Source organism: Lepidochelys kempii, chromosome 3 (assembly GCF_965140265.1).
Source record: "Lepidochelys kempii isolate rLepKem1 chromosome 3, rLepKem1.hap2, whole genome shotgun sequence".
Taxonomy (NCBI): domain Eukaryota; kingdom Metazoa; phylum Chordata; order Testudines; family Cheloniidae; genus Lepidochelys; species Lepidochelys kempii.
Genome location: NC_133258.1, coordinates 182,764,898 through 182,780,256, shown reverse-complemented (window position 1 = coordinate 182,780,256; position 15,359 = coordinate 182,764,898). Strand labels below are relative to the sequence as shown.

General features: G+C 40.2%; 1 protein-coding gene across 38 annotated transcripts in view; it reads right to left on the bottom strand.

Moving 5' to 3' along the window:
- NRXN1 (neurexin 1) overlaps positions 1 to 15,359 on the bottom strand; it is a 1,248,790-nt gene that overhangs the window by 12,838 nt on the left and 1,220,593 nt on the right. For 30 of the 38 annotated variants that reach the window (XM_073339213.1, XM_073339185.1, XM_073339205.1 and 27 more), the window contains one exon: positions 12,909 to 12,996. In XM_073339213.1, the coding sequence (XP_073195314.1) occupies positions 12,909 to 12,996 (88 nt within the window). The remainder of the gene's footprint in view (positions 1 to 12,908; positions 12,997 to 15,359) is intronic. The other 8 variants (XM_073339187.1, XM_073339207.1, XM_073339199.1 and 5 more) reach the window with 1 other exon arrangement.

Genomic DNA, 15,359 nt, shown 5'->3' with positions numbered 1-15,359 from the left:
TCGTATGCCTTGCAATACTTAGGAATATGTGTTTCTGCTATATCAGCCCTGTTCTTGCCAGATTCTGTGAGCAGGCCCTGTCTCTTGCTCACAACTTAACTTTGCTTTATATTAGCAAGTTTTGACCATTACTTTAGCTCAGGCCTCATACCAGGTCTCTGATGCAAGGGCTTATGTCTCAGGTCCTCTTTCTACTATACCCCCTTCCTGCCCTCCACCCCGACCTTGGGACAGAGTGGGAGGCAGAAGAGGAACTCGGAGAGTTGTCTCATAGTCCCAGTGCTTCCCAAGGCCACTCTACGGATAGTGCTCTGTATGCACCACCTTTTGCTCGATACTCTGCCCATGCCCAAAGACACAGTCTACTCCATGTGCAAGAACTAGCACACAGTTAGCTACATAGCTGATCTGTACAGTAATCTCTAAAGTGAGACTACTGCATAATGATTCAACTAGAATGGAAGCTGGGTGTGTGTGTGAGAGAGAGCGAGAGAGTGATATGATAGTAACATATAAAGATGTTATTGTAATTAATGGTGCATCCAATCATGAGTTACATAGGACATGCCAATCTCATGCCAAAAACATTTTTATACTAGACCATACCATCATGTATTCCGCATATGACACATTTCACAGGGAAAAAACTATTTTAGAAATGTTTTTAAAAATTATTGGGGTTTTTGTTGTATAACTCAGCCTGTAAACTCAGATTCCTTACTGGGAGAGCACTAACATGTTTCAAACCCCTCTAAAAATGACCTAAAATAGCTTTGCTATGTATCAAAATGCCCCAGCTTTAAAGCCAAATATCAGGACACTTTTCAGAGCTAGGAGCAAGTGCTGGGTGTTTCGCTGGAAAACTAAAATTTTCCCCTTTGCATGGAATAAAGCACTCATTTCTAAGATTAATGGGCTGCAAGATATTGGACTCAAACAAGGGGTCAAGAGAAATCTTGGAAGCTAATATCTTATGTTTGTTGACTATCCACCCTGGAGTTTGGGTCAGTGTCATTTCTGGAAGAAATGTTTACTAATTGTTTAATGGTTGCTATTTGAAGCAGCTTTGAATGGCAAAATAAGTCTAGGGGGAGATGGATTAGTGGGTGCAAGTGCGAAAATCAACAGAGAACACTAAAGATATTGATTATGTGGTGCTTAGCATTACATTTAGCATACTATACATATTAGAGATGTCTGAAATATTTCACACTGAAATACTTTTAATCAAAAATAGCCTTTTTTTAAACTAGAACTTTCCACAAAACCAAACTGTTTTTTAAATTGTAATTTAATTTTGTTTTTTGATGGAAACTTTAAATGAAAATTAGCCTGTTGCTTTTACTTTTTTTCTTTTATGTTGCTGTTTTCACATTTCACCTTCACTCACTGTCACTGAAAACTATTTCCCCTCCCTTTATTTGTATGGTCCATCATAACTCTTTTTCCTTTGTTTTTTTTTCCAAACCTCTCTCTCTTCCACTCCAGTTTTTTTGTTTTCTGTCATGAAATCACTCTTCTTTCCTGTGTTCAGTTGTCAATCCTTTCTTTCTTTGTATTTGTTCCCTCATCAGTCATCATATCATTCTTTCTTTTCTATATTCAGTCATTTGTATTGCTACCTTCCCTTTTCAGTATTCTGATAGATCTTCGCTTTTTGATGGGGGAGGAGGAGAGATTGCATTGGGAATTTTGATTGATCAGCAAAGTCAAATGGTGGCTTTTATATAGTCAAATATTTCAAATTTGAAAATAAAATTTTTCAAATTTTCTTATTTTATAAAACTATAAAAAATGAAAATGAAATAAACTCCAATAACCTCAGTGGACATTTTTGAAACTGAAGCGTCAGTGTATTTTCAAAAAGAAAAGGAGTACTTGTGGCACCTTAGAGACTAACCAATTTATTTGAGCATGAGCTTTCGTGAGCTACAGCTCTCCCACCCCCACCCCCACCCCGCCGAGGTTTTTTGACCAGCTCTAGTCTATATTCTGCAGTCCTCAATAACTACTCTGCAATTAAGGGTGTATTCAATATCACATGGGAATTCTCCTGCAAAAGATCTGTTCCTGAAGAATGGCCAGGCTGATATCTAAGTAAAGAGCACAAATTATATTACTGAATAATAAAAGAGACCAGGGTGAAATCCTAGCCCTATTGGAAGTGAATGAGTGTTTTGCTACTGATTTCAAAGAGACCAGGATTTCACCCCATTTCTCTTTTTCCTCATCCAGTGTGCAGAGAGAATAAAAACTAATCAACCTTGGAGCAGGTGTTATGCATGGAAGAACAGAGCTGTAGTTGTTGTAAAGGGTGGAGAATTTGATGGTTACTTAGCGCTTAGGGTATAGAGCGACTAATGATTCTGGCTCATGAGCTGAGCCTGATGTGCTGGAACAGATAGTTCTATTCCTCTTTGCAGCTGTGGGTGATTCCGTGTAAATCTTGCTGTCACTAGGAAGCTATTACATGTAAAGGTAAGCATCTGTGCCTTAGATGTCATGTATAGCTTGAGTGCTAGTGCTCATGTACCTGAAGAGCACACCACACTCTAGATGCTTTAACTACTATAATGTGGAAATACAGAGAAAGTACACAGTACAGCCAGGAAGAAAAAGGCTCACACACACAATTTGCAAGCACCTTATATTTGCGCCCTGTCCCCCTTTGGAGCAGGGAAAGGGGTGTTATTGCCCCACAGCTGAGTCCATTTGACCACCCTTAGCCTCAGGATAGTACAAGCTAGGGGCCAGAGTCAATATGGCTGTCCTCCCCCACAGGGTGGTGTTGCCTAGTGGCCTGAGTCAATATAGCTACCCTTCCTTGCAGCGCTGAACAGTTTGATGGCTATTAGGGGATGGGCCACCATCCAGGGGGCCGTTGGCTGGGGTAGGGGCCAGGCTTGCCCTACTCCACCAGGTCTCAGCCCAGGGCCCTGTCAGTGGCAAGTGTACTCACCACTGGGTCAACAGGGATCTGACCAAAAAACAGTGACTTAGTTCCCAGTCCTACAACCAGACCAATGTCTAGTTCACCTGAGCTACTTCCTACTGTGTCTTCCAGTGGCATGGTCCACAGGTCTCCTGGGTCTCTGGGGTCTGCGGCCTGTGAAGCTCCCGATGGTTCCAACATTCCCTGGGTGTCTGGAGGTAGCTGAGTGTCTTTCTGGACCTTGGTGGGCTTGGTCTCCACAATCTTGGGCTTCAGCAGTTCCCAGGCATCAGCCCTGACTAAGCTGTGCTATTCCCTTTTATACTGACACTCCAGTTGGAGCGTGCCCAGCAGAGGTGAGGTGGCGTGGCTTCCTATGCCCAAAGTTCAGAGTTAACCTCTCCTTGTCCAGTGTACACCCTATCACACACCCATAAAACAGGTAACTATAGTTGTAGATACGGGTTCTGCATATGCTCATGTACAATTTGTGGGTGTAATTTAGTAAGGAAAACTTTGGATGCAGAGAAAGTAATGATTCTGGTTCATGTGCTGAGACCAATGTGCTGGAGCAGATAGCCACATCCTTCTTGGCAACTGTGGGTGAGTCCCCTGAAGCCTTGTTGTCCTGAGTAGATGTTGGTACCCACTGGGCCTGATTCTCATTTACTTTAAGGCTCTTGTACATGGCTCTGAGGGTGTAAAGGGGCTCTAAAGTAGTACAAATGAGAATTAGATCTGGTGTTTCTTCTCATTATTTTCATTTGGTTTTCTCTCTCTCTAGCATCTGCCTTATTTACTTTTGCTGCTCTCAGTCTATTCTAAAAAATAATGTTATTGTTTCTGACGTTAAATACCAGCAAGAAGTCTGCTCTCACTGCCTCCATTCTCACCTCTAATTTCTCCCTTGTTTGTTATTAGTAATGTCTTTGTTCACTTGGCAAGATTTTATTTTGGCCATTTTCTGGATAGTTTCCTTAAACTCTCACTGTTCTAACTATTCCTTCTTCCAAACAGTGTCTGAAACAAAGTAGAATCATAGAATCATAGAATATCAGGGTTGGAAGGGACCTCAGGAGGTCATCTAGTCCAACCCCCTGCTCAAAGCAGGACCAATACCCGACTAAATCATCCCAGCCAGGGCTTTGTCAAGCCAGACCTTAAAAACTACTAAGGAAGAAGATCCCACCACCTCCCTAGGTAATGTATTCCAGTGTTTCACCACCCTCCTAATGAAAAAGTTTTTCCTAATATCCAACCTAAACCTCCCACACTGCACCTTGAGACCATTAATCCTCGTTCTGTCATCTGCTACCACTGAGAACAGCCTAGATCCATCCTCTTTGAAACCCCCTTTCAGGTAGTTGAAAGCAGCTATCAAATCCCCCCTCATTCTTCTCTTCCGCAGACTAAACAATCCCAGTTCCCTCAGCCTCTCCTCATAAGTCATGTGTTCCAGTCCCCTAATCATTTTAGTTGTCCTCCGCTGGACGCTTTCCAATTTTTCCACATCCTTCTTGTAGTGTGGGGCCCCAAACTGGACTCAGTACTCCAGATGAGGCCTCACCAATGTCGAATAGAGGGGAACGATCACATCCCTCGATCTGCTGGCAATGCCCCTACTTATACATCCCAAAATGCCATTGGCCTTCTTGGCGACAACGACACACTATTGACTCATATCCAGCTTCTCATCCACTGTAACCCCTAGGTCCTTTTCTGCAGAACTGCTGCCTAGCCATTTGGTCCCTAGTCTGTAGCCGTGCATGGGATTCTTCCATCCTAAGTGCAGGACTCTGCACTTGTCTTTGTTGAACCTCATCAGATTTCTTTTGGCCCAATCTTCTAATTTATTATGAATGCTTAATAGCTCTGATTCACCACTGCATTACTCTAGCTTTGTGCCAGTGGAGATACCTTGGCATGGAAATTGTGCAGAGTGGTAACAATTCAGGCCCAGTACCTCAGCTATAAACTTTGCAATACTAACTGACAAAGCATTCTAATTCTTGTATTAACACATCAGTCAAAGCATATGAAATAACAAATGATGGGAACGGGGAAAGGTTTCATTTCACAAACAGATACACATACACATTACAGGGTAACGACAACATTGTTTCACTGCTGCCAAGAGATTGTTTGGGCCAAGCAATCCAGTACATAAGAAAATATATGCATTAGACATAGCCAATGAGCTTTAGGAGTAATATCAAAGTGTTGCTTGAGGGAAACAGTATGTCTGCATTAATATTCTATGTGCCTAAGCCTCTAGTAATGCATCATTTAATTTCAAAGACGCTGCAGCAATTCAGTTATTTAGACCTAACAAACTAAACACTCTACAGTTTGATTCAAGAGAACAGAAGTTACAATAATTTTAAAAGACCAACCCTACAAATAGAAAACATAATTTCTAGCTTTTGTTTGACTTCTAATAAGGGCCAGATCTTGCAGTCCTTACACAGAGCCCGATCTAATTCCCATGGAAGTCAATCGGACCCATTCCATTGATTGTTATGGGATTGGATCGGATTCATAGGCCATACTAAAGCAAACTCCTTTCCCTCTCCCCCCTTTATTTAATCAGACAAAACTCCATTGAATCAATGGAAGGTTTATCTGTGTCAAGATTAAGGATCTGACCCACAGTGACTTCTGTGTTTTACACAACATCTGAGATAATTACAGACCTAGGAGATCATTGTCACATGAGTGCATTTAGCATTTATGAAAAGTACTGGAAGACTGAATTTCTCTGTTTATCTGCAGATTCATGTAGTTCCATGGACAATGGCAATGCATGTTTCCTTATGCTCCCCTACTAATGTGCCTCCTTCCTGACCTGGAAGGATCACCCTACCTTTTCAGGAGTGAAAGTATAGATCATTCTTCACTGGAGATCACTGACCTGTTGCTGAGATGGCCAACAAAGATGCCAGAGCATGGACAAGTTTCCATGTCCCAATAATGGTCAAGATTAACTGGACTGAGACCTCTCACTCAGTCACAAATGTGCTATTACAAACAAAGGTAAATAAGATAAAAAGAGATAGATTGATAGAGAGATGGATTTTACATAATTTACCATGCCCTTAAAGCCTGTGCAATGCTATCTATTTAAAATATGTTAACAAACCCCCTGCAGATAATGCAGAAATGAAATTAAATAAAAATAAATACCAATTATCCTCTTTCTTAGAAATAAATCCTGTAGATTTTAATTCTAGATGACACCTGGATAGTAAAGACAAGTAATTCCTACTGTCCTATTCCATGAATGATGAATGCATCTGACTCTGAATGCTATGAAGATACAGGTACATACATGTATTGGTTAATAATAAATAATTGCAAAAGGTTTTTAATGACACAATCCCCACTCTCATATTTTAGTTGTGCAAGCACCATATATTGTGATACAGATCATTTTATTACCTGATGCAAAGTGAAATTGCTTCCTCTAAGAGACCATGGTCATGTATTCACAGGCAGGTGGTAGTGATCATTTGTTTTTAGATCGATGCTGTGCTTCATTCAATAATTGCTGTGCTTTGCATCAGACTTGTTTCTCTTTCTCTCAAGATAACAATTCTATCTTTTATGGCTCAAAGCTCTCTGCCTCATATACTTTAAATGAATTAAGTTGCTCTCTGCCTTTTTGTTTTATTATTGTTTCTCTACATTTTAAGGGTAATATTAGTAAAGAATTCTGGACGTCTCTGTAGCATCTCCTTCCTCCTGTTTTTTTTTCTTTTTCTTTTTCTTTTTCAAATTATGAATTTTAATGATTTTATTTAAAATCCCCACCGCCTCAACAATTGTTAGGATGAGGAGGATGGCAGAGCAGCTGCCTATATGGGCTGATGGCAGTGTTTTCTGAGAAAGGGGTGATGTTTTCTAGAGGAAGCATAGGAACAATACACCTTCCAGAAAATGGGTATTATATATAAACCCCTTAATGGACTTTGAGCCAAATCTTCTTCCCAGTACATTGCCCAAGTAACAGGACTGGGTCCTGGTCATCTCTGCAGGGCAGAAACCCCCCTCCTTGCTGGTTACAGAATGACAGCCCTACCACATCCTCAAGGCTGGAATATGCTCCCAGACTCGAACACACTCAGTGCCTGCCTCATGTAACTCCCATTTTTTCATATTATGCAGGGGCTGTGAGGGCTTCTAAAATCACTCCTGTTCCTAAAGAACAAGAGGAATCGTATTCATTTGCTGTGTGTAGGACACTTTATGCTCAAGAGCCCTGATTCAGGAAAGCACTAAAGCACATACTTAAATTCCATTGAAGTAAGTCAGTGGGACTTACACACATGATTCCAGCTGAACACCTGCTTATGTGATTTCCAAGGTTGGGGCTATGGAGTGGGAAGCATGGTTTGCTCCTTTGTCTGAATCAAGGGCTCCATCCATATTCCAATCGAGATATCCTAGATAACAGCACAATCTATAACAGCTCTGACTTTGAATTCCCTCACACCTGAGTCACAGAAATATGTTATTTTCCATGGTTTTAAAAAAGAAATAGAGCCTTCTTTCATGGAAGGGCAAGAATTAACTCCTTCAGCACCATTGTCTAATGTGTCCATTTGTGCTGATTCACTATTTATAATATGGCTGATTTGTATAAACTGTCAGAAAGACAGAATAAAGCTTTTGTCTAATCTGTGGAGAGTTTATGGGAATGGTACAAATTACTTGGGTTGTAAACAATTCTGGACAGGGACCATCTTTTTGGTGTATGTGTGTGTGTGCGTATAGAGTTCCTAGCACAATGGGGCCCTGATCCATGACTGGAACCACTAGGCAGGCACCACCACAATACAAATAATAAATAATCATTATTAAATGTGTGCCTGTCATGGGTATATATTGCAAAAGGACCTTGGTAACGCCCAACTCCAGCAAGTACTGCACAGCAAAATTCTGCCCTAAATTACACACGGAAGCTCCACCAAAGTCAGTGGGCTTGCATGGAGTATAATTCAGGACTTCAAGTGATTTCCATTGATCCTGATCCAACATTACTTAGCAGGCTTAAAATGTCAATGAGGTTAGTGGTGTTACAGAGGTGTAAAACGACTATGTGCAAGAGGAAAACCAAGCCCACAAATTCTGGTCCTAAGACGCATTTTAATCCATCTCTTATCCTATTTAACTGATCTGCCAGGGAAATGTAGGCAGGTAGGAGTAACGAATGTGCACTGCATACCACACACACTATTCTGCCTCCAAGACAAAGACTTTACCATGAGAGCTACCTGGATTCACTGAAATAAGTTGGTAGACCAGCTGGAAATAGTAGTGCTTCCACTTTTGATGTCTGACAATCCACTGCCTCCATATCTTTCACTCCTGAGTCTACATCCTACAAGGTGCTGAACACACGAGCCAAGATGCATGAACGTAAGCACACACTTAAGTACTTTGCTAGATTCAGGCCAGAGTGCTCAGCACCTTGCAGGATTGAGTCCCTGGTATCTATGGCCACATGTTAGATCCTCACATGGTAACATGCAAATCACTAATCCTGTTCCTCTGTTAGAACAAGAAATCAGTGTTGAAAAGGGGCCCTAAAAACTAGCTGATGATCTATGTTAGTGAACACTTACAAAACAAGATAGATCCAGATCTACCACTCCACTGAGCCAGGACCTGGAGGAGAGGGCAAATGGGGAAGTATTCATTAAAAAAGAAGATATTTTCTTCAGTTTCCAAAAAAGGAACAAGGGTGTTGAAAACAAAAATGGAGGAAAGGCAAGACTTACCTGTGTAAACCTAAAGAGAAGCCTATTTGTGCTAATTAATGATCATTAATGATCTGGATGATGGGATGGATTGCACCCTCACAAATTTGCAGATGACACTAGGCTGCGGGGAGAGATGATATGCTGGAGGGCAGGGATAGGGTCCAGAGTGACCTAGACAAATTGGAGGATTGAGCCAAAAGAAACCTGATGAGGTTCAACAAGGACAGGTGCAGAGTCCTGCACATACGACGGAAGAATCCCATGCACTGCTACAAACTAGGGACCGAGTGGCTGGGCAGCAGTTCCGCAGAAAAGGACCTAGGGGTTACAGTGGACGAGAAGCTGGATATGAGTCAACAGTGTGCCCTTGTTGCGAAGAAGGCTAACGGCATTTTGGGCTGTATAAGTAGAAGCATTGCCAGCAGATCGAGGGACATGATCATTCCCCTCTATTCGGCATTGGTGAGGCCTCATCTGGAGTACTACAAGAAGGATGTGGAAAAATTGGAAAGAATCGAGCAAAGGGCAACAAAAATCATTAGGGGACTGGAGCACATGATTTATGAGGAGAGGCTGAGGGAACTGGGATTATTCAGTCTGCAGAAGAGAAGAATGAGGGGGGATTTGATAGCTGCTTTCAACTACCTGAAAGGGGGTTCCAAAGAGGATGGATCTAGACTATTCTCAATGGTACCAGATGACAGAATGAGGAGTAATGGTCTCAAGTTGCAGTGGGGGAGGTCTAGGTTGGAAATTAGGAAAAAACTATTTCACTAGGAGGGTGGTGAAGCACTGGAATGGGTTACCTAGGGAGGTGGTGGAATCTCCTTCCTTAGAGGTTTTTAAGGTCAGGCTTGACAAAGCCCTGGCTGGGATGATTTAGTTGATGATTAGTCCTGCTTTGAGCAGGGGGGTTGGACTAGATGACCTCCAGAGATCCCTTCCAACCGTGACAGACTATGATTCTATGACCTAATTTAGAACTGAGCCCAATATTTTTAACTCTGCTCATCTGCTCCAATACTTCGATTAGCTACAGTGGCTTTGCTTTTATTTGACCCATTTTGGGCATATATTCACCTCTACATTTTTTTTTTAAACTTCAGTAGCTGCACACTAAATTCCAGCCCATTATAATTGGATCAAATGAGCTGCGTGGTGCTATTCCTAATTGAAACTCTATAGAAAGCTGTGGTCTGCAGAGCACCTGGGAGAAAGTAGAACAAAGCCTTTAATGTGCAAAGTGAAGATTTGCCAGCCATCAGCTTCACAGCTCATCAGGAGGAATTAGCAGACTATTCTGGGCCTTCTTTTTTGGACAGGTTTCTAGGAAACAAAATTTTTCCCAACTTGGTATACAAAACAAAATGGTAAAGTGTTTTATGCTTTGTGACTTCATTTATTGGATGAAGCAGCCAGGGAAATTTAGAGGATATTATTATTATTGTTATTATTATTATTTGAGGTAAGTAATGATTTGCAGAGGGGAATGGGGTGAGAATATATTGTAGAAAACATAACATGTTGCCTTTCCTCGCTAAACATAATGGAAATAAAATATGATCACTAAGTTTTGCATACTAATAAATTTGTTATGACTTCATCCAATTATGGCACATTTAGCAGTTTGTACTCCACAGTGAAATCTGCAATTATAATTTTTGTGACTTTATGTTCTAGACATGTTTATGGGATTGCAGTTTAGCAGCTCCTAATCCATGCTACATTTTTATATCCCATATAAAATTTGTTGCAAGTTGCATACTCACATTTGTTATTTAGAAGACAGGTGCACAGAAAGCAAAGCTGATGGTGATACACCAGGGCTAGCTAGCAGTCCTCAACTCTGCAACACATTTCTCTCAGGAGATGAAGCCCCAGTTTAAAAATAAATCTAGTTAACCAATAATTTAGCACAATCAATATATTTATAATAACCATCAACTGTACATAGAGCAGGCTGTTACCATTTCCTTTTCATTTATAGAAGGTTTTATCATTCAATTTGTAGACCTTAGCATTAAAGGGTTTTTTGTTTTGGTTTTTTGTATGGATCTCTCCTAGTTCTAGAAAGACCATACTGTTACTGCATTTATTCAATGAGCTTTTAAAAAAAAAGATGTGTGCATGAGTGGAACTAAGAGCTTTGGCTTGAACTAGGCAAATTACGAACAAACATTATGTAAACATCCTCATATGGCTCAGTCAGTACACTTTAGCTGAGCTTGGTCCCTGTCCATTGTCACAGCATTCTTAAACAAACAGAAAATGAATAGCATCATTTGATGATGGTTGATCAGAAGAAATAGAAAAGCTAATGGACATAAAGCTATCAGCAAGGCTGTGTACAAACACCAATATTTGTATTCACTTCTGGGCTAGAATTAGGATAGAAATGATAACTTGTCACAAAGCTCTATTTCACTCATGCCTCCCCTACCCCCACCAGGTAAATGAGTGTGCAAGGCTCCAGGCCCATTAAGATTTGTGAGATCTGAAGCCTTGTGCCCCTGGATTAAAACAGTCTCAGAGACATGTCTGTCTGGTCTGTCAGTGACTGATGGTAAAATTTCAGCTGTAGGGCTGAGACACTGTAAATACATTTTCACTGCTATTGTTTCCTTTGGGGGGTGTGGCGGCAAATGTTTTAACACTAGATTATAGACGTAGAGTGGCCACCCAGGCTTGAATTTGCTAATGGGATAGTACTGCCTAATTGCATGGACCTAATTTAGCAGCTGGCTAGGGATGAGCTCAGAGCCACAAAAGAGAAGAATGTTATACAGTGTTGATCCATGATGGGCAAATGACAGAATTCCTATCCTCAAGAATTTGAAAATAAGAAGGAAATACCAGAATAAATTGTGGAAATTTATTTTCATTCTGAAGTGTACAGAAACCCTAGTCTCAATGTCTGTGTCCTGCCCATGATTTATAGCACCTTCGCAAGTAAAATGGTGTTCTGAAAAGAGCAGGAATTTTCAAGCTGATGCATTAGTCAGTTGGAAAGTACTAGTACTTTAGTCTTGGAATTTCATCTGTCTCGCCATAGACTGGTGTTCCTTAACATAACTCAGACTCCTTTGAAGGGACAGGAACTGTGACCCAGTGTGTCTTACCCCACTTTAAACCTTAGCAGACCAACCTGGCATGTACAAGTTCTTTAATGACCTAGTCTGTCATTCTATAGGGTACATATTCCCAATGACTACCCAGGAAGGAGGTGACTACAACAACCAATCACTAGGACAGGCACAGGCTACAACCTCATTCACCTTTATTGAAACTTCCCTTGAACAAGAGCATGTGGCTCTATATGACTACAATGGAAAATGCACATCTACATCTGAGGCCAAATCTGGCCTCTCATTTTTGACCAGACATAAAAGTCTCCTAGGGTGAAGAAAAATAATCATTGTGTTTCCTATATAGTTGCTCTGATGCACCAAAGATGAAGTGCCCCTTTTGGTTGTGCACCTTAATATACAGGCCATTGTTCAACTTTCCTCTGTTTGCACTTAGACTGCATACAGTAGTCACATATAAAATTTTACCCATTTTACTTCAGATAACTAAACTATGTTACTGCAAGTACTGAGATAGCACCAAGATATCTAAGGTGACTGACAAGTTAAATGCAACCAATACATAGTCCTAGTTAATAATAAGAGCTGTGACAAATACTGAACAATCAGGTACCCATTCAAAAGTGATGATAAAAGAACAACTCACACCCATCACATTCAAGGAAAAAGTTCACATTACTTCAATATGACAGCTGGGTTATTTTTAAGGTTATGGGCTATAATATTCCTTTTTAAAACAAATTTATTGTGGGGTTTGTTTCTTTCAAAATTGTGGTAAATACTTTTCCTTTTGGAGAGGGAATATATTATTTAACTCCATTTGTTTTATATATATATATACATTCACATGCATACACACAAGCACTGGAAGGTACTATTGAATCTGGTCTCAGGTCCTTACCACATTGCAAGGGTGTTCAGCTCAGGAGTACCAACAACTTGCTCCAATCTGCTAGCTTTGCAAATTGTCTCCTTTCCAATGGAGAGGATTGGTTATATTATATGTATATAAGAGAAGGCCCCTCATCCAATCTCTACCCACTGCTTAAGAAAAGATTTGCCAATTCAGATTATTGTCTACAGCATGCAAATATGAAATAAAAGAAAGGAATAAAAAAGTTGACTAACCTAACCCACCTGAGCTCGGCTCACAGGGATCAATATCCTCGTCATCACTGGGACATTCAGCTGAGGCCACCAGGATGTCATCTGTGGTCTGCAAAGAAAATAAAGTCAAGTAGATTCACTTAAACTGAGCCAGCATATGGTCAGATGATCATTAGCATATCTGCCATCACTCAGATTTATGTAAAGTCCTAAATAGCTGAGCATTTCAGCCTTAATATTTTATGATACAAAGATGCTCTCCATTTGTATTACAATGGGGATCTGCTTTTCTATACATTCATGTCATTTTTCAAAGGATTCTGTCAGATACCAAAAGCAGGCAATTGAAAATTTCATGACAATTCTCTTCAGCCATTTTGTTCTAACAAGAAAGAGAACATAGACGGACAAAGTACTTGCATTTAGATGTTATTCTTTTCTCTCTATGTCCAATATATAAACTATGAATATATACAGAAAAAACTGGGGGCATAAATCCCAGCCAAAACGGAGCATATTAAATTTATTGTAGTTGCAGACAACATCAGAGGTGCATCAATAGTTTTTCTGCAATAATTATACTTGCATTCTTAAGAGTAGCTACAGTACCATATCGACTGCTACAGAATATTTACAACTGCTCAGGAAAAAGACCTGACTATCATTTGCAGACAGCTGCATGAAAACATATGCTCAATGTATAGTCGTGGTCTAAAAAGCAAACAAAATGATAGGATGTATGAAGAATGGGTTAGAAAATAACACTGATAATATTAGAATCTCTTATATAAAAGGGAATTCTGTATCTAGTTCTGATAACTATATTTCAAAAAGGATACAGCAGAAACAGAATGGTTCCAAATATGGGTGACCAAAATTATTAGAGGTATTAAAGATTTCCCTAGGAAAAAACTGAATGGGGGGACTATTTAATTTGCAGAGGAGACAAATAAGAGGGTACATGATAGAGGTGTACAAAACAGTGAGTGGTACTTAGAAGTACTCCTATTTACCTTCTTATAGTACAACAAGAAGAGGACATTCAATGAATCTGAAAGCCAACCATTTAAAAACTGATAAAGAGAAATACGTCTTTATATAGTGTACAATTACTGTGTCCAGATCTTAGTTGGATTAAGACACTAATAGATATTTATAAACCCAATGAGAACATCCACAATTACATTAGAAATAGAAGAACTAAATAAGTGGCATCTACGTAAGTCAAACACTTAGGGTATGTCTATACTGCAGTTAAAAACCCGCAATGGACATTTGAAAGCTGACTCGGGCTTTGGCTTGCAGGGCTGTTTAATAGTGGTGTAGATGTTTGGGCTCAAGCTGGACACAATCCCAAGCCCAAACATTTACACTGCAATTAAACAGACACTTAGCTCAAGCCCTGCCAGTAGGGTGACCAGATGTCCCAATTTTATAGGGACAGTCCTATATTTGGAGCTTTGTTTTGTATAGGTGCCAATTACCTCCCCACCCCCATCCCAATTTTTCACACTTGCTGTCTGGTCACCCTACCTGCAAGTCCAAGTCAGCTGGCACGGGTGAGCTGTGGGTGTCTAACTGCAGTGTAGACATACCCTTAGTGATGTTGTTAAGAAGGAACTTTCTCCATCATCAAGTTAATCCATAATTGTCCATTTCAATGTTACTTGTACCTTCCCATGAAACACTTGGTACTAGCCAAGGCTGGAGATATGATACACTACATGGACCTCAGGATGCAGCTGGAATATAGTCATTCCTATGGTCCTATATGGTACTTATCCAAACTGTGAGATGCAAAATATATTCATCAGTGTGATATCTTACAATTAAGCACCTTTTCCAATGAATAAAGGGAGGAAATCTGTTCCATGTTCAGCTTTTAAACCTATGAGGAATATCACTTTGATGCAACACTTTTATTTCTCTACAGATGTTTGGCAATGTTGTTTATTCTTCTTCTAGTTGAAGTTTTACGGCTAAGAATGTTTATTAAAATAGGCTTATTCTTTGATGTGCCTCACAAATATTAAGGAGCATATGCTTACAACATGCTCATGAGGTAGGGAAGTGCTATTATCCCCATTTTACAGGTGGAGGACTGAGGCACAGGAAGATTAAGTGACTGACCCAAAGTCATATAAGAAGTTGATGGAAGACATCATAGTCCAGTGCCTAAACCACAGAACCACCCTTCCTCAGGGAAAACCACATTGTAAATCTATGAGATTGGCAAAGAAACTGGAAGATATACGAAGAGAGAGAGAGACAAAAAGACACGTAACCTTTTTTTGTATACCATATAGAAAAAATTGGAACTGTAGCCAAAAGGTAGCTACAAATATCCTAATACATTCCCAGGCAAAAAACAAAACAAAATATTTACTGAGACAACTGAAGGCTGCACATACCTCCCTCCATTTTTGAAAAATGGCCTAAGAAGACTCTGCAGCTGAAAACCAACCAACCATC